Genomic DNA, 24,047 nt, shown 5'->3' on the forward strand with positions numbered 1-24,047 from the left:
ATCCTCTCAGCACAGTATTGAGTCATTTTAAATAAATTTGAAGAAGTTACATGTTATCCACATTTTTTCAACAGGCTTGGTCTACTTGAAATCAGGAAAATGTCAACATATAAACACATAAAGAAGACGTGGTATATATATTATATAATGGAATATCATTCACCCACGAGCTAGAAGGACATCCTGCTATTTGCTACATGGATGGATCTTGAAGGGCATTATGCTAAGTGTAATATGTCAGACAGAGAAAGACAAATACTATATGATATCACTTATATGTAGAATCTAAAAAAGCCAAACTCATAAAAACAGAGTTGGATGGTGCTTCTCAGGAGCTGGAGGTTAGGGAATTAGGGAGAGACTGTCTAACAGTATAAACTTAGAACTAGTAGATACATAAGTCTTGGAAATCTAATGCACAGCATAGGGATTATAGTCAACAATACTGTATTATTAGCTTCAAAATTGCTAAGAGACTAAATCTTCATTGTTCTCACCACAGAAAGAGAAATGATAATTATGTGACATGACAGAGGAGGTGTTAGTTAAGGCCGTGGTGGTCATCAGATTACAATATATAAATATAGCAAACCAAAATCTTGTACACCTTAAACTTACGCAATGTTATATGTCAATTATATCTCAATTAAAAAAAAAACCTGATGGAAGAGATCAATACATCTTCTTTTTTGATTTTTTTTATTTATGTGTAGTTGACAAACAATGTTACATTCATTTCAGGTGTACAACATAGTGATTTGACAAGTTTAAACATTATGCTGTGCTCACCACAAGTGTAGGTCCATCTGTCAGCATGCAACACTACTACAGCATCATCGACTATATTCGTTGTGCTGGGCCTTTAATTCTCATGATGTATTCCTTCCATAACTGAAATCCTGTGTCTCCCACTCCCCTTCCACCATGTTGCCCCTTCTTCACCCACCACCCTTCTGGCAACATTTGGTAAATACATCCTTTTTTTAAAGCTCTTATTTATTTGAGAGAGAGCATGCACGTACACAGGGCAGAGAGAAGGAGAGACAAAATTCCAAGCAGGCTCTGCACCATTAGCACAGAGCCCAATGAACCATGAGATCATGACTTGAGCCAAGATCAAGATTCAGGTGCCTAACTGACTACGCCACCCACTGAGCCTGAAAAAGGAATGAAATTCTGAGACATGCTACAACATGGATGAACCTAGAAGACAGGCTGCAGTGAAACAAGCCAGACACAAAAGGAGAAAGATTCCTTCCACTTAAGTGAGATACCTAGAACGGGAAAGTTACCTAATTATATGACACAACTCTGTATATTTCAAACCTTGAATCTCTTCTTCTACCCACATACTTAAATACTGAGGGCAATAGCGCATGTCCAAGCCACTTTTGTGCCATTTCACTTCCTAATGCTGGGAGAGTGGACACAGTAAGCAGAAGGAATATTCCTGAAAGCAATTCCTTCCCTAGGAATGACTAGCAGAAATTTAACTATACACAGAAATCACTACAAATCACATAAATATATCCCACCTAACATAAACTAAATGTGTCCTCAACTCAATCTCACCTTAGCCAGATTCCCAAAAATGTCTGAAGCCACTCCAACACCACCTAAAACAAGTGAAGGCCTGATATAGGGGTAATTAGCATGGGAAATTAGTTTTAACCAATTGCTGTTAAAATAACTTCCTTCTGAAATTTTCACATAAAGAAAACGTGACTACTATTATAGGACCCCTCCCAGAACTTGGCTTCCACCAGGTTTCACTAGGTCTTGGAAGCTCTTCCTTTCTTTGTGCCATAGTCTTGTCACACACTTCCCCGTGAGCCGTTCCTCAGAATATGGACTGTGATCCTTCTGAAATATACATTAGAACACCTATTTAAAACCCTTCAGGTGTGGGATGCCTGGGTGGCTCCGTTGGTTGAGCATCTGACTTGGGTTCAGGTCATGATCTCGAGGCTCATGAGTTCAAGCCCTGCATCGGGCTCTGTGCTGACAGCTCAGAGCCTGGAGCCTGCTTCAGATTCTGTGTCTCCCTTTCTCTCTGCCTTCCCTCACTCACACTCTGCTTGTGTCTCTGTCTCTCAAAATTAAGTAAGCATCAAAACAAATTTTTTTACTTAAAAAAAATAATATAACCCTTCAGGGATGCCTGGGTGGTTTAGTCAGTTAAGTTGCTGACTTTGGCTCAGGTCATGATCTCACGGTTCATGAGTTCAAGTTCCACACTGGGCTCTGTGCTGATGGCTCAGAGCCTGGAGCCTCCTTTGGAATCCGTGTCTGCCTTTCTCTGCTCCTCCCCGGCTTGTTCTCTCTCTCTCTCTCTCTCTCTCTCTCAAAATAAATAAATGTTTAACATTTTTTTAATAAAATAAAACCCTTCAAATGCTTCCCATTACATATAGAATAATATGTGAACCTAACCATAATCGTAAAAGGCCATATAAGATCGGGCCCCTAACTCCCTCTTGGACCCATCGCCCACCACTCTCCTTCTCACTGCCTTCTGGGAACATCAGCCTTCTTTCACAAATATACCAAATTTCCTTCTGCCTAATGGCCATTGTTGCATTTGAAAATTCTTCCCTACCCCAGGTATTAACACTTTGTGTTTTGTCATTTTCATCATTGAAGGTTCAGTTCAAATGTCACCAACTTCAGAAAGCTCCATGGCCACTGCAATTCTCCTTCAAATTGCCCTATTTTATTTTCTTAATGTCACTTATATGTTGAAGTCATTTGTCCAATTGTTGCCTTGTCCTGTCTCCCCATTGTACAATAAAAATTCCATATGTACAGGAAGCTTGTCTGTACCGTGGAATCAGATATCTTCATCCTCCACACCAGTGCTTGTTACACCATGTTACAGAATAAATACTTGTTGAGTGAATGTATGTTTGAGTGAACTCCAAATGAAATAATTTTGACTACTTCCCCCTTAGAAGAAAACAGATTCCGGTGGCTGGTAGGGCCAGGGTTGACTCATGGCATGGCCCTCGTCTCATTTGTCTTCTGGCTTTTGCTGCCTGGGTCACTGAGACCAGCTGGAAATAGCAGTGGGTGCTTTTGTAGAACTGATGCCAATAAGGGAGCCATCACTTCATAGAGGAACTCAACAACTAACTTTACCTTAGGTGTCACTAATTAGAAATTGTCAAAATATGCTTCTTTATTCATTGACACGTATGAAAACATTCTGCATACTTATCACGTTAAATAATTTGATTTGTAGGTTTATGAAAAGGTAGCAAGAATGTAGGGATTGAGAACATGGAATCCAAACAAAAAAAAGAAAAGAACATGGGATCAAAGGGGCTCCTGGGCCTCTGTCAGTTAAGCGGCCCAGTCGTGATTTCAGCTCAGGTCATGATCTTGCGGTTCGTGGGACTGAGCCCCACATCAGGCTCCTCTCCTCACCGACAGTGTGGAGCCTGTTGGGGATTCTCTCTCTCTCCATCTCTCTCTCTGTCCCTCTCCCACTCATTCTCTCTCTCTTTCTCTCTCTCAGAATAAATAAATAAACAATTTTTTAAAAAAAGAACGTGGGGTGGGGCGCCTGGGTGGCTTAGTCGGTTAAGCGTCCGACTTTCGCTTAGGTCATGATCTCGCGGTTCTGGGTTCGAGCCCCGCGTCGGGCTCTGTGCTGACTGCCAGCTCAGAGCCTGGAGCCTGTTTCAGTCTGTGACTCCCTCTCTCTCTGACCCTCTCCTGCTCATACTATCTCTCTCCCTCCTAGAAATAAATAAAAACCTTAAAAAATTAAAAAAAAAAAAAAAAAGAACGTGGGATGAAGTCAGATTGCTTCTCTTCCAATAGTGGGTCAGCCAGTTGGTAACTTGGCCTTTGAAAGTCATTTACCTTTTTACTTTTTAAGCTTCTTACCCTTGTTGTAAAAATGGGGGGGTGGGGGGGGAACAACACAGTGCCTGCATCACTAGATATTATGGAGATGACATGGTAATAAAGATGTTTGTACAGTGCTCATTGCACATCATGTTATCTAAACATTATATTTGTTATTCAGGACCTCCAGGCACTAAAAGTCATAAATACAAGCATGTCCAGTAAGCCCACGTGCTTTTTTACCCTTTTTAAAAGCTGAGCTATGTGTCCATATTAACAGGTGAGTTGTACCAGCAGCAAGTACAGGTGTGGCCTTCACATCATAATAACCTATTTAGTGTCTGCTCACTGAAGCTGTAGCTTTGACTCTGAGTTGGACATTTCCACTGTTTACTTAAGCATGAGTTTGAATCTTGCCACTGTTTTGAGCATCTCTAAAAGGTCCATGTTAGCATTATAGGTTTATAATTATAGAGAGAATTAAAAGACTGACAAAATGAAGAAGGAAACATAAGACTGTGCAAATGCTGCTGAGCAAGGAAGGCTTCCTGGTGGAGGAGCCTGGGTGGAAGAGATAGGCTGCAGGGCGGCAGGCAGCACTGTGCCTCCGCCGCACACAGGTAGGTGGCTGCGTCTTCCTGCCTGGAGGCCCTGATGTGCAGGCTGCTGTGTCGGTCCTTCGTGTTCAGTGTGCAGGCTAACCTCCCGTCCTGCTGCATCCCTGACGCGATGAAAAACAGCCGCGTGAGGCCGCCGCCGCCAAGATTCTGTCGGAACCACTGCACGTTGTTCACTGAGCTGGAAAAGTTACAGCTCAGGGTAGAGCTGGCTCCCTCCTGGACGCTCAGGGCTGGAGGTCTCTGCTCCACCTCCACCCCTCTCACCCCTGCTTGGAAAAAGAAACACAAATGAACTCACTGCGGAGTCACTGATGCAGTTTTCAAACCCACAAAATATCCCCAGAAACACCCGCTGAGGGTGTGGACCCCCAGGAACTCTGGGTCAGCTCCCCCACCACTGGGGGCTGGGAACCTCCCCAGCCTCTGTCTGGGACACCCCACTCACAGCAAACCTGCACCCACAGAAGCCCCAGCGAGCTCCCCGGGGTCTCTTCATGACTCCTTGGATGGTCGCTGAGGTGCCTTCACCCCTACTCTGAAGAGTGTAGAGTCTTGGGTCCAGAGAAGTTGTGTTGTTAACAGTCACCACGTTCCTCCAGAGTCACTGAGCACCAAACATACTCATGCTTCAACTGTGACTTTGCTTCTTCACAAGAAACTCCAGCAATGATGGCCCCGTGCTGGCTGTGTGTGCAAGGTTTCTCAGGGGTGTCAATGTGTTGGGGGTGGAGGATTCAGGCTGGAGGGGGGTAGAAAAAGCAGTGAAGAGAGATATCCAACTTTCCTCATCTTTTTGTTTTGTTTTTCTAATCATTTTCCAAGATGGAAAGTTGGAATGGAGGGTAAGGAAAGTGAGATGACAACTCAGACAGAAATAGGGACTTCAGACCCTGGGTGGCTCAGTCTGTTAAGCATCCTACTCTTGATTTTGACTCAGGTCATGATCTCCTAGTTCATGGGTTTGAGCCCCAAGTCCTCCACTGTCAGTGTGAAGCTTTCATGGGATTCTCTCTGTATCCCTCTGCCCCTTGCCCCTGCTCACACTCTGTCTCTCTCTCTCTTTCTCTCTCTCAAAAAAAGAAAGAAAAGACACCTGAGTGGCTCAGTCAATTTAGTGTTCCACACTTGATTTCAGCTCAGGTCATGATCCTAGGATTATGGGATTGAACCCCACATTGGACTCTGGGCAGACAGCACAGAGCCTGCTTTGGATTCTCTCTCCCTCTCTCTCTCTGACCCTCCTCTGCATGCACATGTGCTCTCTCCTCTCTTTCACTCTCTCTCTCTCTCTCCCTCTTTTATTTATTTATTTTTTTTTATATTTTTATTTATTTCTAGGAGAGAGAGAGAGAGAGACAGCATGAGCAGGGGAGGGTCAGAGAGAGAGGGAGTCACAGACTGAAACAGGCTCCAGGCTCAGAGCTGGCAGTCAGCACAGAGCCCGACGTGGGGCTCGAACCCACGAACCGCGAGATCATGACCTAAGCGAAAGTCGGACGCTTAACCGAGTAAGCCACCCAGGCGCCCCCTCTCTCCCTCTTTTAATATAAATTAATTGGGATGCTTGGGTGACTCAGTCAGTTGAGCATCCAACTTAAGTTCAGGTCATGATCTCACAGATTGTGAGTTTAAGCCTCATGCTTACAGCCAGAGCCTGCTTGGTTTCCTCTTTTTCCCTCCCTCTCTCTCTGTCCCTCCTCTGCTTGCTCTCTTTCTCTCAAAGTAAATAAAAATAAACTTTAAAAAATAAGTAAATTCAAATGTTTTTAAATACAAAGTAGATACATGGATTTACTAATGCTTTCTGAAAATAATAAATAAAACAAACATTTCAGATGGCACTATGTTGGGGCTTCCCCTGGGCTGTGACTCCCACCCACAGGGGATACCGCACAGGTGCAGCCCCATCTGACTCACTGTGCATGACTACAATGCAGTAATACACAGCAGTGTCTCTCCGGACAGCTGTGGGCAGCCTCAGGATGCTGGACGTCCTGTCCGCTGAGATGAACAGAGATGCCACTTCATTTGTCACGTTTGCCTTAAATCCTTGAATAATGAATTGTGGTCCCTGATTGGAGAACTGTCGGTACCAGTAGATATACTCATTTGTGGCAATGTTGGTGTGGTTACAGGATATGTTCACTTCTTGTCCTTCATAAAACTGAATGAATATGGGCTGGGTGGTCTTAGCAAGGCTCAAAGTACCTGTGAAAGGAGTCAAAACACAATACTAGCTCCTATCCTGAAACCCGATATATCATAGGTCCAACTCGGCAAGTTCTCTTTCACAGTCAAATCCACCCCCATATCCTCCTTCCCCACCATATGCAGACATTTAGAATTTCCTTCCCATTTGTATTTCAGGACAATTTTTTAATATTTATTTTGAGAACCCCAGGAACATGTGTACAAAAGTAACAGGGGTAATTTCTCCCACCCATGGAGGGGTAACGTCTCCCAGGGCTCAATAGCCCAGAACATCTTTATTGCCCTGAGTCACCCCTTGCATAAATGTTAAGGCTCTACCTAGAGAAAAACACAACCCCACAGCCATCCTCAGCATCTTGGGTAAAGGGCAATGACAGCAGGCAAGATCCCAGCATCTAGTCCCAGCCACATCCTAATTCCTTTTAATCCCAAAATAACTCACCCAAGAGCAAGAGGACAGTCACTCTTGTCACCTGCCTCATATCCTAGGTCTAAACCAGGACCCTAGGTTGCGGTTCTGTGGCAGAGTCTATCCTGGACTGGGACACGAACCAGAAAAGAGGCACAGCAACAACAGCCAGAGCCACACTAGCAGCTGTCACCCAGGGCTGTCCCCAGCAGCTGTCAACTGGGGCTGTCCCCAGCATAAGCCAATAGCACAGGCAGCACCTCCCCAGATTAGCTTCCCCTTAAGGCTCTACTGAACACTCAGGAAGAAGAAGAAAACGTAAAAGCTTCCAGAACAACAGCACAGCAACCCAGATTTCCTTGTCATTCTTTCCTAAGGTAGAACCCCTTGTAGATTTGGTCTGAATAAAGCCAAGGTATCAGAGGGTACATTCCATCAGGCTCCTTATTCCCCATCATATCTCTTTTTCCTACAGTCCCAGATGATGTCCATTGATTGTAGTCTGTCTGATACTCATAGAGCTCAGAATGACCCCCTGACCTGGTCCTATATGCCTGGAATCCTCCCCATTGGGCCTATGTAGCCAGATGAATAGGGAATGCTAATCTTATTCTACTAAAGAGCCATGAGCCCATCTGACCTCCATCTTTCTTTCTTTTTTTTTTTTTCTGACCTCCATCTTTCATCACCTGACACCCTGGTGTCCTTTATAACCTCACTAAGTCCACATCTAACAACTGCTTCTCAGACTTCACTTCACAATCATTACACAGAGGAGCAGACCCCTCGCCAGTCCCTACTGACCAGCTAGGCTTGGACCTTTGATGCCAAATCATTCACCTAACCAGAGAAGGAGTGAGGTGACAGAGAAGAAAACATCTTCAAGTTCAAAGTCAGACAGACCTAATTTCAAATCCTAGCTCTGCCACCTTTTGACTTTGAGCAACTTAACTCCTCTGAGCTTCAATTTCTTCATGCCCTTCCTTCTCATCTGAATCAGTGAAAGTAGTTATGTAGAATTATATACATGTTTTTGTAATTTAAATCACAGTTTGTTAAGATATAGTGTATTAATGGTTTCAGGAATAGTACCCAGAGATTCATCACTTACATATGACACCTAGTGTTCTTCCCAACAAGTGTCCTCCTTAATGCCCATCACCCATTTAGCCCATCCCCTCACCCAACACCCCTTCAGTAATCTTCATTTCTTTTCTGTATCTAAGAATCTCTTACTGGTTTGCCTCCCTGTCTGTTTTTATCTTATTTTTCCTTCCCTTCCCCTATGTTCATCTGATTTGTTTCTTAAATTCCACATATAAGTGAAATCATATGGTATTTGTCTTTCTCTGACTGACTTTTTCATATATCACATCTTTATGCATTCATTAGTCAATGGACATTGGGTCTCTTTCCATATGGTGGCTATTGTTGACAATGTTGCTATTAACATTAGAGTACATGTACCCCTTTGCATCAGCATTTTTGCATCTTTTGAATAAATACCCAGTAGCACAATAGCTAGGTTGTAAGGTAGTTTTATTTTTAATTTTTTGAGGAACCTCCACACTGTTCTCCAGAGCAGCTGCACCAGTTTGCATTCCACAACAATAGTGCAAAAGTGCTCCCCTTTAAGACATATCCAGTATAAATTCAATAATAGTAATAACTCACGCACATACAACACAACAACGATAATAACCATTTAGGAAAAGAGACAAATCCAAAAAACACATAATATTGCTGGATTCAGCCAACTACTATAATCAAAACATACTAGATACATTAATGTGGTGTGAGCCCTTTGCTCATATAATATGCGATTGGAAAATCACTAGAAAATGTTTGAGAGGTGACTCTTTTAGGCCCAGAATTGCCCAGTTTATTCTGAGTAAGCAATTTTTTCCATTTCCCCAAGTATAAGGTTAGTGAGTGCTGATGACTTCTAGTAACATTGTAGATATCACAAGTCATGAATAAATAACCAACTTGCCCTCAGTAGCAAGTGGAAAAGAAAGGGAGTATTTAAGAGGAAGCTAAAGACTAGAACATAAATAAATAAATAAATAAAGCCTAAATAAATAAATAAAGCCCATAAATAAAGCCTAATAGAGTCAACTAATTACAACAGCGACCCCAAGTGGTCATTATACCTGGACAGAAGAAATGGTTCCCAAAAGTCAGTATGCCTCAGACCCTGCAACTTAGGGCAAGTATAATCGTTCTTAAACACAGTAGCAGATAGTTGGGCTTGGTCACATGGACTTTGGGGTATATTTTATGCAAAGGAAAAAACCCTGAAAGGGGATTGTAAGTGATTCTGAGGACCTGCTAGTTGTGCATTTTGTGCAAAGCAATAATTCTCTTCATCTCTATGAGAGAGATTACAAAGATCAATTAAGTATGCATAAGAAGATTCTCTCTAAACCATAATGTTCTATACAAATGCAAACTATGTTTAACATAGGAAATCACAAGAAAAATGATCTTACTGTTCGAATCAACAAATGTAACTTGATATCTCTATGGTGCTATCTATTATCTTGCTCGGGAGGACATTACTGGACATCATGCATCTAGAGGAAGAAACACTAAAAGTTTTCCCATGTATCAGTCTTTAGAATGAAAGTAATCATTAATAGTTGTGGTGTTATGGGTTGAGCTGTGTCCCCCCTGCCAAAAGATATAACTTGGAGTCTTAATCTCTAGCAAATTAGAATATGACCTTACTTAAACATATGTCTTTACAGAAATAATCAAGTTAAATGAGGTTATTTGAATGGAATTTAATCCAAAACAACTGGTATCTTTTTACAAAAGGGAAATTTGGGGGCTCCAGGGTGACACAGGTGGTTAAGTGTCCAACTCTCGATTTTGGTTCAGGTGATGATCTCACAGTCTTGAAATCAAGCCCTACATTTGAGTCTGCACTGACAGCGTGGAGCCAGCTTGGGATTCTCTCTCAGCCTCTCTCCCTTTCTCTCTCTCTCTGGAAAAAAATTTTTTTAGTTACAAAAGTTAGGAAAAAAGGAAAATATAAATATTTACTACTGGGGCCACCAGATCATGTGGCTCTAACAGATTCCTACTCTCGCTCCACTCTAGTAAACATCTCTGTCATAGTAGCACAGCCCCACCCTCCTCAAGCTGATCCATTGATGGACTGATGGAGATCTCTACTCCATCTTTTTAGGTTATATTAAAATGGAAGATTAGTAAAGACAGAAACATTCACCAAATATTCTTCCTGTGCTGCATGATTTTATTTCATCACATTTTCCTCAGTTGCATCCTCTGTTAACCTTCCTGTTTCCACTGAATTTTTCAAATATGCACACAAACAGATGGAATTCTCTAGGATCTTAAGGAAAGTTCCTCATGTAAAGGAAAGCTTAGAGTGTCCCCTGATGGATTACAACCATCAGCATAGACTGTCAAGGGACTCTCCTGTCTGGTCACAAGTCACATGGCAATCCTGGAAAAAACCCATCCCTGCCACTGTCCCATCCAAAGTGATTCTCTGAGCAAGTTTCAGTCTTCAGACTGATGGAGTCATTGTGGGGGGGATTTTTCTTCATGAATTGTCCTTTCCTCTTGAATCCTGACTCTTGGAAGATTAGAACCATGTCTACACAAGAGCTAAGCAACTTAGTCCCCACTGTCCATCTTGTCACCATAGAATATAAGGTCTCACTGAAAGTGCCCTGGGTGGATCTCTTGAGTCACTAGAAGCCTACATTCACCAGAAGTTTGTGTTCAGCCCCCCCTGCGGTCCCAGGCACTGTGTCACTCACAGCACAGAAGTACTTGGCTGCATCGTTCCCATGGACGGAAGGTTTTCTCAGGTGGAAGGACTTTTCACTATTCTTAAACTCAGCCTCGAAACCTCCAGTACATTTCACCAGGGTGTCCCCTGCTATGTACTTCAGGAGAAGCCGCAGTCCTTGGTTGGGGTACTGTATGTACCAGAAAACATACACCTGAAATGAAGACGAGTAGTTGCACCTCAGCTCCAGAGGGGCTTCTTCAGAGACAGTAATGTGGAGGTCAGGCTGGGTCACTGACTGGGCTCCGGTTCCTCCTGAAACATTAATGTTTTGAGTCAGTGAGACCAGGACAGACTTACCGATTAAGAAGAGGTGTCTCTCTTCAGAGCTCAGGTGTAATACCGTCCTGGTAGGAAACAAGAGGATGAAATAGAATTTTACTCACTCGGGGCAGAAAGTATCATAAACACAAGCATGGGGACAGAGGCCAAGCTCATGGCTGAGGAGTGAAGAAGCTGTGGGATCCTTTTTGAAGATCTTCCCTGAGCAAGAAGGAGTATAGCTGGGGAAATACCACCCTTGCAACAAGGAAGAATGTGTGCAGTCAGTGCTCTAGAATCTTGGCTAAATATGTTCCAGAGACACTTGCAAGAGTCTCTTCCTTCACAAATCTGGGTGTTTCCTGACTTCTAAATTCCTCATATGCCACCATCTGCAAAGAGCTCCCTGTGACTCTACAGTCAGCTCTGTAAAGGAGGAGCTAAAGGAAGGATGGTTGGGGAGGGAGAGGGTCTTCAATTCTAATTTTAATTTGTGCAACATCGCCCTCTGGAGGCCAAGAGGAAGCAGTCCTTCTAGTGAGCTTTTTCATGTCCTTTACTCTTCCAGGCACCATTAGAGAGGGTTGCAGAAGAAGGCTGAACAAACTTCTAACATCAAGTAACTCAGGAATATTCTTCCCTTTCAACTGAAACCATGCATGGTCACAATCCCCACTGACACACAATTTTCTCATCCTTATGATTACAGGGACATGATGTGATTTGTGATTGTTCTGACATTTCCTCCTTCTGTAATATGTGAGTATGTGACCCTTCATGGTCCAAACTTTTCATCTCAGGTATGGAAGACACATAAGAAGAGAGAAACTAACAGCCTTCACAGAAAATGTGCTTAGGCGAGAAGAGTAGTTGTCTGAGGAATTGTCCATAAAGATTACATGTAAAACATCTAATAATCCTTAGGGCCAGGGAATCAGACAGATAGACCCAGGCTCAGTTTTATTTATAGGGCTGTTGACAGGTTGAAATTGAGCATCATGACAATTAAAACACACCAAAAAATTACCTATCTGTTGTTAAAAAGAGAAAAAAGGAAAGAAAAATGCCATTCATCTCCCTTAACATCCCATAAAATCAATTCCAAAAAGGTAAGACCCTTTTAGCAGGATATGTAATAAAAACTGGGAGCTTTGAGCCAACAGGGGATAAAAAGTGAAAAGAAAGTAGGTTCCTCTCAGTAGAGAAGAAATTAAAAGAATCTAAAAAATGAGAAAGCAAACGTATATTACTCTGGCACACCTGGCTGGCTCAATTGGTTGAGAATCCAGCTCTTGATTTTGGCTCAAGTCATGATTTCACAGTTCCTGCGTTTGAGCCACACATCAGGCACCAAGCTGACATTGAGGAGATTGCTTGGGATTTTCTCTTTCCTTCTCTCTCTGCCCCTTCCACATTTTTGCATTCTCTCTCTCTCTCTCTCTCAAAATAAACTTTAAAGAAAATTGAAAAACAGAGAAAGTATTTGTTCTTTCCACAGAAGTAAAAATAAAGGTGATTAGAAACTGCAGAGGGGAAAATGTACAAGAAAGAGGTGATATAAATGTGAAGTTATCTTAAATAACCTAGAGACTTTAGAAAAAGTAAAACCAAATGATGATGCTAGGAACATTTTTCTTTGGCTATGACATTGCCTGTTTAAAGTGGGAAATGTTCTCTTCACATTGCCTTGCAGAAACAAATTAACAATTAACAAAATATCATAGTCATAATGGTTCCATGGCATTTATTGTTTCTTAATTTTATAAACCAACATATCTAGGGGCTCCTGGCTGGCTCAGTTGGTTGTCTGACTCTTGGTTTCAATTAAGGTCATGGATCTCACGGTTCGTGAGTCTGAGCCCCACATCAGGCTCTGTGCTGACAGCATGCAGCCTGCTTAGGATTCTCTATGTCTGTCTGTCTGTCTGTCTGTCTCTCTCTCTCTCTCTGCCTGCCTCTCTCTCAAAATAAATGAATAAACTTAAAAATACCTATATAAACCAACGTGTAGACAGAAAAATAAATAACAATATTGACAACAGAATGAACGTAACAGGACAAATGTGATGGACAGTATGTGAGGACAGAAGAGGGAACCACCAGAAATGGCTGAGTAGGAGCACTGGCAGCTTCATCCTGCAGAGAGAAGAATGAAACATCAGTGATGTTCCAGTAGGTACAGGCACATGTACCTTATTTAAAAGACAGAAGTAAATATTAATATAACCATCACTAATAACATAAATAAGCTGCAATGTCTGCTTGCATTGTGTGAAAGAAATGGATAGTAACTACATTTAGTTAAGCAATGAGCTTTCCTGGGTGAACCCCCACACAGAGCCTGGGGTGATGATGTGCAGGCACAGCAAACCCTCTGTGGAAGCCTTGTTCATCCCCTGGAATGCTCCATCATTGCCACCACTTGTAATTCCCCCCGGCACCCCCAAAGACACTCACAGGAGGTCGAGCTGAGGACTCCCCAGGTTGGCCTTGGGCTGTGTTCACCCTCACCTCGACAGCACCTTAAATCTATCAGCTAACTAGGAATTGTACATTGAAACATGGAACACCTTAGAAACTTATATTCAAAAACAGAATTAATCACACTGACTAATTTTTAAATGGAAAGTATGTACATATTAACTTTTGGGGTTTCTTTCTCTTTTTTCTTTAAAGAAAAGGAAATACACACTGCTCTTCATGTGCCTTTTGTCCACAGAGGGTGGCTTTACTTTTTTGGTAAAGGAACGAGCTGCTGACCTTGACCAAGAGTTCATATATAACTGTTATTAAGGAGGAATTGTGGGGCGCCTGGGTGGCTTAGTCGGTTAAGCGTCCGACTTTCGCTCAGGTCATGATCTCGCGGTTTGTGGGTTCGAGCCCCGCGTCGGGCTCTGTACTGACTGCCAGCTGAGAGCCTGGAGCCTGTTTCAGTCTGTGACTCCCTCTTTCTCTGACCCTCCCCTGCTCACGCTGTCTCTCTCTCTCTCTCCTAGAAATAAATAAAACATTTTAAAAAAAGGAAGAATTTTTATAATTACTTATGTTTTAAAAAGATCTATTAAACTTGATTAAGATGGGCCAAATAAAGTTTTACTGGAACACACACACACACACAAATGAACTCTCCTGTTTTTCATCATTTTATCTAAGGCTGAAGTCAACATGGATAACTTCTATAAAACCTTAGTTGAGAAGTCAGACACCTCCAACAAGACTTGGTAAGAGTGAAGGATTTGTTCAGAAACCCTAAGCCCTTCTCCTGCTTACAGCCTATAAGAGAAGTCAAGAAGTATGGAAAGGAAGAGAGAATTCTTTGAAAATGATTCATAAACAGGGCTCTGTGGCATTTCTTAAGAGGCAGAAAGGGGATACTGTCTCTTCCTTCAAGCACCAGAACCCCTGGGAAGGCTGAGAAGGAACCGTGCTTCCTTCCAGGTGTGAGTCTGGAAGTGCACATAGGTGAGACAGGGTATGTGCCTGTGATGTGCTCGGTGCAGTGATGAGAACCAAACCAGAACCCTGCTCTAACGACTGCTTAACAAATACTTCTGCTCTGCTCACTGTGAGGGGGTCCTCATACTAAATCAGAACAGGGCTGTGTACTTCAATGAACTGTTGACCTAGACAAAATTCATCCTGGTCTCTGTAATTACACAAAGGTCTGAACATTTTGTAATCATTTATTTATATAGATCTTCTTCAGCCTGGAGGCAGAGAGTTTCCCATCCATCCCTAGGAATCCAGTCAGCAATCTTTCGGTAAGCCATCTTTTATCTGCTTAACCTTGAAAGCCACATCCTAGGGATCATTTGGGGGGCGGGGGGGGGGAAGTCATGTGATCTTTCTACAGAGAAATAGCTATTTGATTTATTGATTTTGTGTGTGTGTGTGTGTATGTGTGTGTGGTCAGAAATAACAGGACCAAGAATTTTATCTCCTTTAAAAAGCCCAGGGGCTCCTGGGTGGCTCAGTCAGTTGCGCATTCGACCTCGGCTCAGGACATGATCTCAAGGTTCGTGGGTTTGAGACCTGCGTCAGGCTCTGTGTAGACCCCCAGCTCAGAGCCTGGAGCCTGTTTCAGACTCTGTATCTCCCTCTCTTTCTGACCCTCTCCTGCTCGCTCGCTCTCTCTCTCTCTCTCTCTCAGAAATTAAAAAAAAAAAACATTTAAAAAGCCCTTATTTGAGGGACCCTTGGGTGGCTTAGTCAGTTAAGTGTCTGATGCTGGCTCAGGTCATGATCTCATGGTTACTGAATTTTAGCCCCGCATCTGTGCTGTTACCTCAGAGGCTGGAGCCTGGTTCGGATTGTTACCCTCACTCCTGTTTAGAAAGATATCAGCCCAAAGAGATGAGTTTATGGTCTTTAATGCTCTATAACTTTTGTTTTCCCATAATATGCTTCCCCACCAAAACAATTATTTCCCATAATATTACTTCCCTAAGATAAGCTAGCTGGAAACAGTCTCCCATTCCATGGTTTATCAAGGTCATTGGAAAATATCATTCAATATTGTTTTCCCCATTGCCAAAATAAGAGACACCTTCCCACCAAAATAATACTAATAACAATAGCAATAATAACAACGTATGCACAGTCTTGATGAAGACACAGCTGCACTAGCAGGATTCCCAGGAACTTTGCCATTATTCGTCTCCCTTAGGCCCCAAAAGGACCCAATTCTGAAAAGTGGTAACGACTCACATACTGTTTCCGCTTTATAGATTGTAAAAATGGTCTATCATACCAATGAGAATTTTAAAACTCTCCCCGTCCCCTCCTCTACCATCATCTGTATTCTCCTTGCCATGTGACCCAGACCAAGGGAGCGGGACAAAGAAGAGAGAGAGGGAGCAGGAAACAGAGGGAGAGATTTACACTCAGAGGAGACATGGAAACCCTCTCGTAAACGTTTGGAAGTGGCCAAAGAAGGGTGCACAAGTTGTGTGCCAATAGATAATAATTTGACACTGAGGCTAAATTTTTAAAAAGCTGAGAAGGCTGTCATCCATGTTGTTTGCAGTGTTCATGGAAGGGTATGTAGCGGTGTGTGCATAATGCATGTATGTGTGCGTCTGTGTGTATGTAAGAATAGAAGGGCACCAGCAAGCTAAACCACACTAGTATAAATGCCGTAGATTGCTTCATTTTGTATGATTGAGCAAAACAGAGACAATAATAGGATGAAGACACTACAGCCTCTTCCCCTTTATACTTTTTGAATTTTAGACCATGTAGATGGAATACCTATTTAGAAAAGAAGTAAGGTCAGTGGCGCCTGTGTGGCTCAGTCAGTTAAGAGTCTGACTCTTGATTTTGGCTCAGGTCACAAAATCATGATTCATGGGTTGGAGCCCTGTGTTGGGCTCCATGCTGATAGTGCAGAGCCTGCTTGGGATTCTCTCCTTCTCTTTCTGTGCCTACCCCACTCACGTGTGTGCATGCACATGCTATTTCCCTCTCTCTAAAAATAAATACATAAAGCTTAAAAGTAAAAGAAAAAAATTAAAACCATTATTAAAGCAAATTTTGGAAAGTTTCTGAGGTTAAGCTAGGAAGAGCTACCAACCAGAGGAATATTTAAAATTTTTTAAAGTGAGTTTTTCAGGTTATTAAAACAATGAGTTCTAAATATAGAACCTGGAAAACATAGAAAAGCATAAAAAAATAACAACAATGTCATGCCCCAGAAACATCATTGATAATATCTGGGTATACTTCTTTTCAGTCTTTTGTCGATGCATAAATATTTTTAACAGAATTGGATTTCATGTGCATGCACACACACACACACACACACACACACTCAAGTACCCTACGGTTTTTTTTTTAAGTTAATCCTTTTCCCCCAAACATTTTTGCTTGTCAAAATATACATAGCATTTCAACCTTAACTATCTCAAAGTATTCCATGATAGAGATGTACTATAATATATCTATCAATTTTCCTAATATTAAATATTTGGATTTTAGAAAGAATACTATGATAAATACCTTGCATATAAGTCTTTACCTAAACTTCCAGTCATTTCTTTTAGCTACATTCTACAACAGGGATTTTCATGGATTAAAGAGTAAAAATATTTCAATACTTAACTCTTGTTAAGTATCTATTTACTCAATCAAACAAATTTGTGTAGTCCCAGGTTGGGTCAGGCACTGGACACTCAATCATGTGAAAGAACCAGTGATCTAATGAGATGGAAGAAAACCTTACAAGCAGCAACAGTCCTAATGATAAGCTCCTGAGAGGGAAAGCAGGACACTCTCGGATCATATGGAAAGTGAAAGTGCTTTAGTGTGGGGTTCCAGGAGGGCTCCCCTCCACACCTAAGGGAAGAGAAGGAATTACCCTGGGAAAAACTGGGCCATGCAGGAAGAGCAGAAGAAACAGCTTCTGGACAGACCAGGAAACAAGACAGTGAATGGCAGATAGGTAGACTGAGTAGATAGTGGTGCCGTTGTTTGATATAGAAACAAAAACAAGAAGTGATTTTGTCTTTTTTGTTTTGTTTCGTTTTTCTTCGGCAAAGAAGGAAGATAAAGAGCTATGCTTTGTACCGTTTAATTGAAGAGCTTCTGAATTTTCGCAGAGAACCCAGTGAAAGTGACTGTGTAAATAGAAAAAGATCAGAGGACAGAGGACTGAATGGAGTACAAGATGGCTCCATGGAGGGTGATGCCCTCAGGGAGAGAGGTATCCCTTCGCACCAGGCAGGAGCAAGTTCTTATGCCAAAAGAGCTGATGGCTGTCTACCTCTAGCGTTTCCAGGAAAACCAGGACAACTTTTCTGCCCCCAAAGTGTTTCTCTATCCCTACCATCTCTAAAATGCTTAGAATTGGGTGCCTGGGTGGCTCAGTTGGTTAAGCATCTGACTTTGGCTCAGGTCATGATCTCATAGTTTGTGAGTCTGAGCCCCACATCAGGTGAGTTCCAGCCCCACATCACATGAGCTCAAGCCCCATATCCGGTGAGTTCGGGCCACACTCTAGGCTCCAAACTCTCTCTCTCTCCCTCTCTCTCTCTGCCACTCACTCACTCGTGCTCTCTCTCTCTGATAGATAAATAAATAAATAAATAAGTAAATAAAACTTAAACTTGTATTTCAAAGATAAAAGCTGTGAGTCCACGTATAGTAAAAATAAAAATGGTGTTTGGGGTGTCTCGGTGACTCGGTCAGTTAAGCATCCAAGTCTTGAATTCAGCTCAAGTTATGATCCCAGGGTCCTGGAATCAAGCACTGCATCAGGCCCCCAGCTGAGTGTGGAACCTGCTTAAGATTCTCTCTCATGCGTGTGCTCTCTGCTCTTTCCTGCCTCACCCCCTCCGCTTTTGTGTACTCTCTCTCTCTAAAATAAATAAAAAACAAAAATGTTACTTAAATGCAATTTAATCACAATGTAAATAGATAATATCAGCTCCTTTTCCGAAAGCAAGTTTTCAGGCACAGAAGACAGAATTAGAATACAGGCCCAACTGAGGTGACAAAGGCCAAAGTAAAGCAACATACAGGTTTATTTCTTTCTCGTGTTACAGTCCAAATATGAGCAGCTCAGGGCAGCTATAGGAGCTCCACAGTGTTGGTGACTATCTTGATCTGTTTGGGCTGCTATAACAAAAATAGCATAACTGGGTAGCTTAAACAGCAAACATTTATTTTCCACAATTTTTCACAATTCTGAAGATTGGGAAATCCAAAATCAGTATCTGAATCTGACAGCAGATTCAGTATCTGGTGAGGACCCACTTTCTGGTTCACAGATAGCCATCTTCTCACTATGTCCTGACTTGTAGAAAGAGGTGATGATACTCTCTAGGGTCTCACTAATAGGGGCACCAATCTCATTCATAAGGGCCCCATCCTCATGACTGAATCACCCCCAAGTGCCCCACTTCCTAATACAATTACACTGAGGATTAGGTTTCAACGTATGAATTTGGGGGGGACAATCTATATAGTAGTGACCTAAGTATCTGATGGCTATGCCACTCTCAACATCCACTTTTATTGGGGTCTAAGATATATATTTTAAATGCACAACAGTCCTCACAACAATCCTTTCAATTATCTCAATTTTATGAATTAGGAGACAAAGCCCATGGAGTATAAATGGCTTATCCAATCAGAAAATACAACCTATGCTTCCTAATGTTTAAGTTAGTCCTCTTTCCACAGAGTTCTTGCAGTGAGATAAAAAGAGGGGGCAAAAAAGGAACATTATTGTAGCAGGACTCTGTCATTGAGAGACAGGATGCCGAGGCTCTTCTTACCAGGAAGCAGCTTTATTCGTGCCTACCTGGACTCAGTGGGCAAAGACCCCAAAAAGTCCAAGCCCCGAACATCGCAGGGTATAGTAAACTTTTATGCAATTTTTTCTTCTTTGTCTCCCATTTATGGTGACATATATAGCCTGATTGGACACAGTCCAAGTTACAGAGTTGTGTCACAGTTATGCATACGTGTATAGGAGTTGATTGGGCCACGTTGCATGTTGCCTTCCTTTGTTCAGAGAAGGTCACTGTCATATTCTTTAGGGAGGGTCTCTACCACATTATGAGGAGAAAGTCTATTGAATTACTAATTTTACCTAAAGGTTACCTGGTTAAGGAATATTTTCCAGTAGGTGTAGGGGGGAAAAATAGCAGGCTAATTTTCCTCCTATAAGTAAAACAGGCCAATTACCAGGGCCAAATGACAAAACAGAACTTCTAAGGAAACTCAGTCGCCCCTCACTGCCATCTCTACAATGGCGAAAATATAGATTACCTTTCCCTCCATGACTCTGCTCCTATCACACCACATGAGAAAAACAAACATCTGATGGCTGCTCTGACGTTAGAGAATCTTCCTGAAAAGGAAGTATTCTTGAGAGTTTTGTGTTTTCAATTAAGAAATTGTTCCATTTGGGTAAGGAAATGGCATCAACGGTTTTCAAGTCTGGGCAATGACTGGAGGGGACATTTTTGTTCACCACTGTATTCCCAATGCCTAGAACAATGCCTGGAACTTAGTGGGCATGCAACAAATAATTGTTGAATGTACAGGTAAATGAATGAATGAATTGTAATTGTGTAAACATCCTTCTTTCCCTTGAAGGGCTTGCACAAAGTCTACTTAAAAGTATCAAAGACAGCAATAGACCGAGGAACCAAGTTGATGGTATAGTGTGCTGAGAATAGCTTTCTGGATATGAACTCCCTTTGGAGCAAAACAGGGATGAGGGTTGAAGACTAGAGGTAAGGCAATATATTTAAACCTAAAATAGGGACCATAATTTTACAAACATGATGTAGGTAGGGTAATAACAATACATAACACAACCATCCTGAAACATGAGCAAGTAATGGCCCTGCTCTGAGTCCCGCTCTCTGAAGGTTCCATCGTGGCCATCATCCAGCTATTCCCACCCTACTCCTTGTGAGAAGTCCATAGGGCCAAGGGATCATGGCCCTCTGGAGTCTAAGCGACTCTTCCAACTATTCTCTGGGTACCCAGGATCCCAGAATTCCCTGCACTCATTGTCCCCAGATCCATTTTCAAGATCTGTGACCTCTTCCAAGGTCCATCTTCCCAGCAACAGATATCCCACAAGTGTACACAACTCTAGGCCCAAGGAGTTCACAGAGAATGTACACATGTGGACCGATGTGTTTACATCCCTATGTGTAAAGCCCTTCAAGATATGTGATGGAGTTAGGGATAGAAAAATGAAGAGGAGTAGATCATGAGGTGTAAGCCAGAGGCTGAAGGGTGACTCTCCTTGAAGCAGCACATTCCAGCACAGAACTTCAAGAATAAAGAGTTCAAAAACAGATCCAGGTTTATATGAGAATTTAGTATACTATATATGTACTATTTCAAATATCATATATGGGGCAAAAACAAATTTTTCAAAAAGTGGTGTTCCTACTATTAGCTATGCATTTGGGAGAAATAAATGTGAGCCCTTATGTAAAAATTAATTTCTTTGGGGACATTCTCCTTTTCCAAGGAGATTCAAAGCATCAATGCTAACCTCTTACAGACTCATCCCTCCAGCCATCTTTAACTGGTCAAATGTGCAAGCCAAGTTGGGCTAATCCCAGCAGCCCACACCCACAGCCAGCGCTGGTTAGTTCAGGGAAGAGCGCTTGACTCACAGAGTCAACCAGAGCCCTTCCTAGGATATTCTAAATTAGAGAAAGAAAGAGAGAGAGAGAGGAACACCTGGGTGGCTCAGTCAGTTAAGGGACCGACTCTTGATCTCAGCTCAGGTCCTGATCTCATGGCTTGTGAGATCAATCCCTGAATCAGGCTCCATGCTGACAGCACAGAGCCTGCTTGGGACTCTCTCTCTCCCTCTCTCTCTGCCCCTCCCCTGTTTGCTCTTTCTCTCTCAAAATAAATAAATAAGCTTGAAAAGAGAGAGAGAGAAGCATCAAGTCAAGTCCCTCAAGGGCATATATAAGATGTGAGCAGAGAAGCTGAAAGCAGCCTACATGTTTAAGCTACATGTTTAAATTCTCCCTTGATTCAAATTCTCCTCACACCATGGCTTCACTCTCTCCTTCCTTCACAGCCGAACTACCTGCCCCCTTCCTCATCGCATATCACATTTTGTGCAGTCCTCTATCTTGGCACTTGCCAAACTGTTCTAAGTTGTTGGTTGGTTCACTCTACAGCCAACAGCACTCTTTTGGGCAGGAACCATCCTGGGTATTGGGGTTGCCCCATCGCTGAAATCAGTCTCATGCCCTCAGGGAGCCTCAGGGCTAGCAGAGCAGGGCAGAGGTCAGACCAGGCACCTGAGAGACAGACTGCCTGGGTTGCAACTTGTCCTTTCAGTTTTGTGACTTGACTGAGAATTTAAATTCTCTGTGCCTTGGTCCCTTCATCTGCAAAGTAAAGCTCATGCTAACAGTTGCAAGAATTACACTGGGCTCATAAATGTTTGGGATCACACCGGGCACATAGAAATCAAGAAGAGCTTCTTTTGCTTATTTGTCATCGGTTCTCAGCACAGTACCGAGCACATAAGGATTCATAAATATTTATCCAATGAACAAATTCTGTGGCTTGAAATTGTCAGTTATGATGGGAGACAATCCTGGAACCTCACCACCTTCTGTGGAGAGCCATATGAGCTTCGGGAAAACAGTTTCACTGTGGTCCTCAGGGGTTTGTGCCCAGCTCCCCCTGCAGTCCCCACCACTGTGTCTGTCACGGCACAGAAATACACAGCAGAGTCACTCCCAAGGACAGTTGGTTTCTTCAGGTGGAAAGAGGTTTGGCTCTTATTAAATTCAGCCTCAAAACCGTAGTAGCCTTTGACCAGGTTGTCCCCTGTGATGTATTTCAGGAGGAACTGGAGACCTTGGTTGCGATGTTGGACGTACCAAAAGAGATAGGGGCTTCTGGAAACCGAATAGTTGCATTTCACAGTCACTGGATCCCCTTCGGCAACAGTGACCTGATCGGGCTGAGACACCGACTGAGCTCTCAGCCCACCTGTAAATGAATCCACACTCCATGAGTGAAGCTTCTGAAAAGCACGTAAGGGAGTAATACAAGTGGAAAATGGGGAAGGCAAATTACTCACTCAGTGCGAAGACCATCGCAAGCATCGAGATGCACGCAGAAGCCATGGTTTAAGCTGCGCTGGCTGGGGGCTCCTTTCCAGCCCTCCTCAGCCAGAGATTAAGTCCCAGCCCAGAGAACAGGCTTTTGAAGAGGGATCAGCACCCTTTTGTCAGCACAGAGTTTTAATAGATGGCTCTTCTTTGGGGAACCTGTTGCTTCCTGGCACCAGTGTCTTTCTGTTGAGCAAGCTCCTGGCCCCGACTCTACAAAGCTCAGTAGGGGAGCCAGACTGCTGCTTCTCTTGCACCCGGAACAAGCCTCATGCTGCAATGCCCCCTAGTGCCCACACACAGAGCCGGGTAATTTCAAAAGAAAGTGTAATGTTTATTTCTTTTTGAGAGAGAGAGAAGGACAGAGCACAAGCTGGGGAGGGACAGAGACAGGCTGGAGAGGAACAGAGAGAGGGGGACACAGAATCTGAAGCGGGTTGCAGGTTCTGAGCTGTCGGCACAGGGCCCGAAACAAGACTCAAACCCATGAACCACGAGATCATGACCTGAGCCGAAGTGGGACGCTTAATCGATTGAGCCACCCAGGCGCCCCAGAGCCTGGTAATTTTATCCGCAAGTAGCTGGAGCTTCTAGGTCTTATCATCAAAGGACCAGACCTCTGGATGTTCACACTTTCCATGAGCCGCAAAGGGAGAATTTGCTGTTCAAGGAGAAGAAACAGGAGTCTGTGAATCCAAGTGGGAAAAATATACATGTTGAGTGAATCAAGATTCCAACAGTTTGTGCTCGATTTAGATCACATAAAAGACAGAAGGGAAATAGAATTTTTTAATAGGATGGGAAAATAAATAGAAAAGAGAAGGAAAAGCATAGCTTTGGGTGAAAAGGGAAAGAAAAAGAAAAATGAGAAATAAGAAAAGGCAAAATAGGAGAAAAGAACAAGGCAAGAGAAAGAGAGAAATCAGAGAAAGAGAACCTTGCTCTCTTCAGAAGTAAATTAGAGCCAGCCTCTATGTAAACCTCTTTGACTGAAAAATAACACAGTTTTGTTTTCTAGGTTGGGCCTGTGGAGACCCCTCCCCATAATGACCTTTAATTAAAGATTCATACAAAACGAACTGGAACCCAGCCTTTAAATACTTTTAGAGACAGATGGGGCTCCTGGGTGGCTTAGTCGGTTAAGCGTCCGACTTTCGCTTACGTCATGATCTCGCGGTTCGTGGGTTCGAGCCCCACGTCGGGCTCTGTGCTGACTGCCAGCTCAGAGCCTGGAGCCTGTTTCGGTCTGTGAC

At 42.8% G+C, this 24,047-nt stretch overlaps 3 gene segments (V, D, J or C); all 3 read right to left on the minus strand.

Annotated features, from left to right (window-relative positions):
• Nucleotides 1–6,303: 6,303 nt before the first annotated feature.
• On the minus strand, nt 6,304–7,256 carry LOC120240431. The segment is given in 2 exon segments: nt 6,304–6,680; nt 7,126–7,256. Coding segments are annotated over 2 exon segments (417 nt in total).
• Nucleotides 7,257–10,817: 3,561 nt separating this feature from the next.
• Nucleotides 10,818–11,550, minus strand: LOC120240432. The segment is given in 2 exon segments: nt 10,818–11,173; nt 11,305–11,550. Coding segments are annotated over 2 exon segments (408 nt in total).
• Nucleotides 11,551–22,245: 10,695 nt separating this feature from the next.
• Nucleotides 22,246–23,056, minus strand: LOC120240458. The segment is given in 2 exon segments: nt 22,246–22,672; nt 22,764–23,056. Coding segments are annotated over 2 exon segments (465 nt in total).
• Nucleotides 23,057–24,047: the final 991 nt, after the last annotated feature.

This window comes from Hyaena hyaena, unplaced genomic scaffold, assembly GCF_003009895.1.
Source record: "Hyaena hyaena isolate Hyena2069 unplaced genomic scaffold, ASM300989v1 scaffold_256, whole genome shotgun sequence".
NCBI lineage: Eukaryota > Metazoa > Chordata > Mammalia > Carnivora > Hyaenidae > Hyaena > Hyaena hyaena.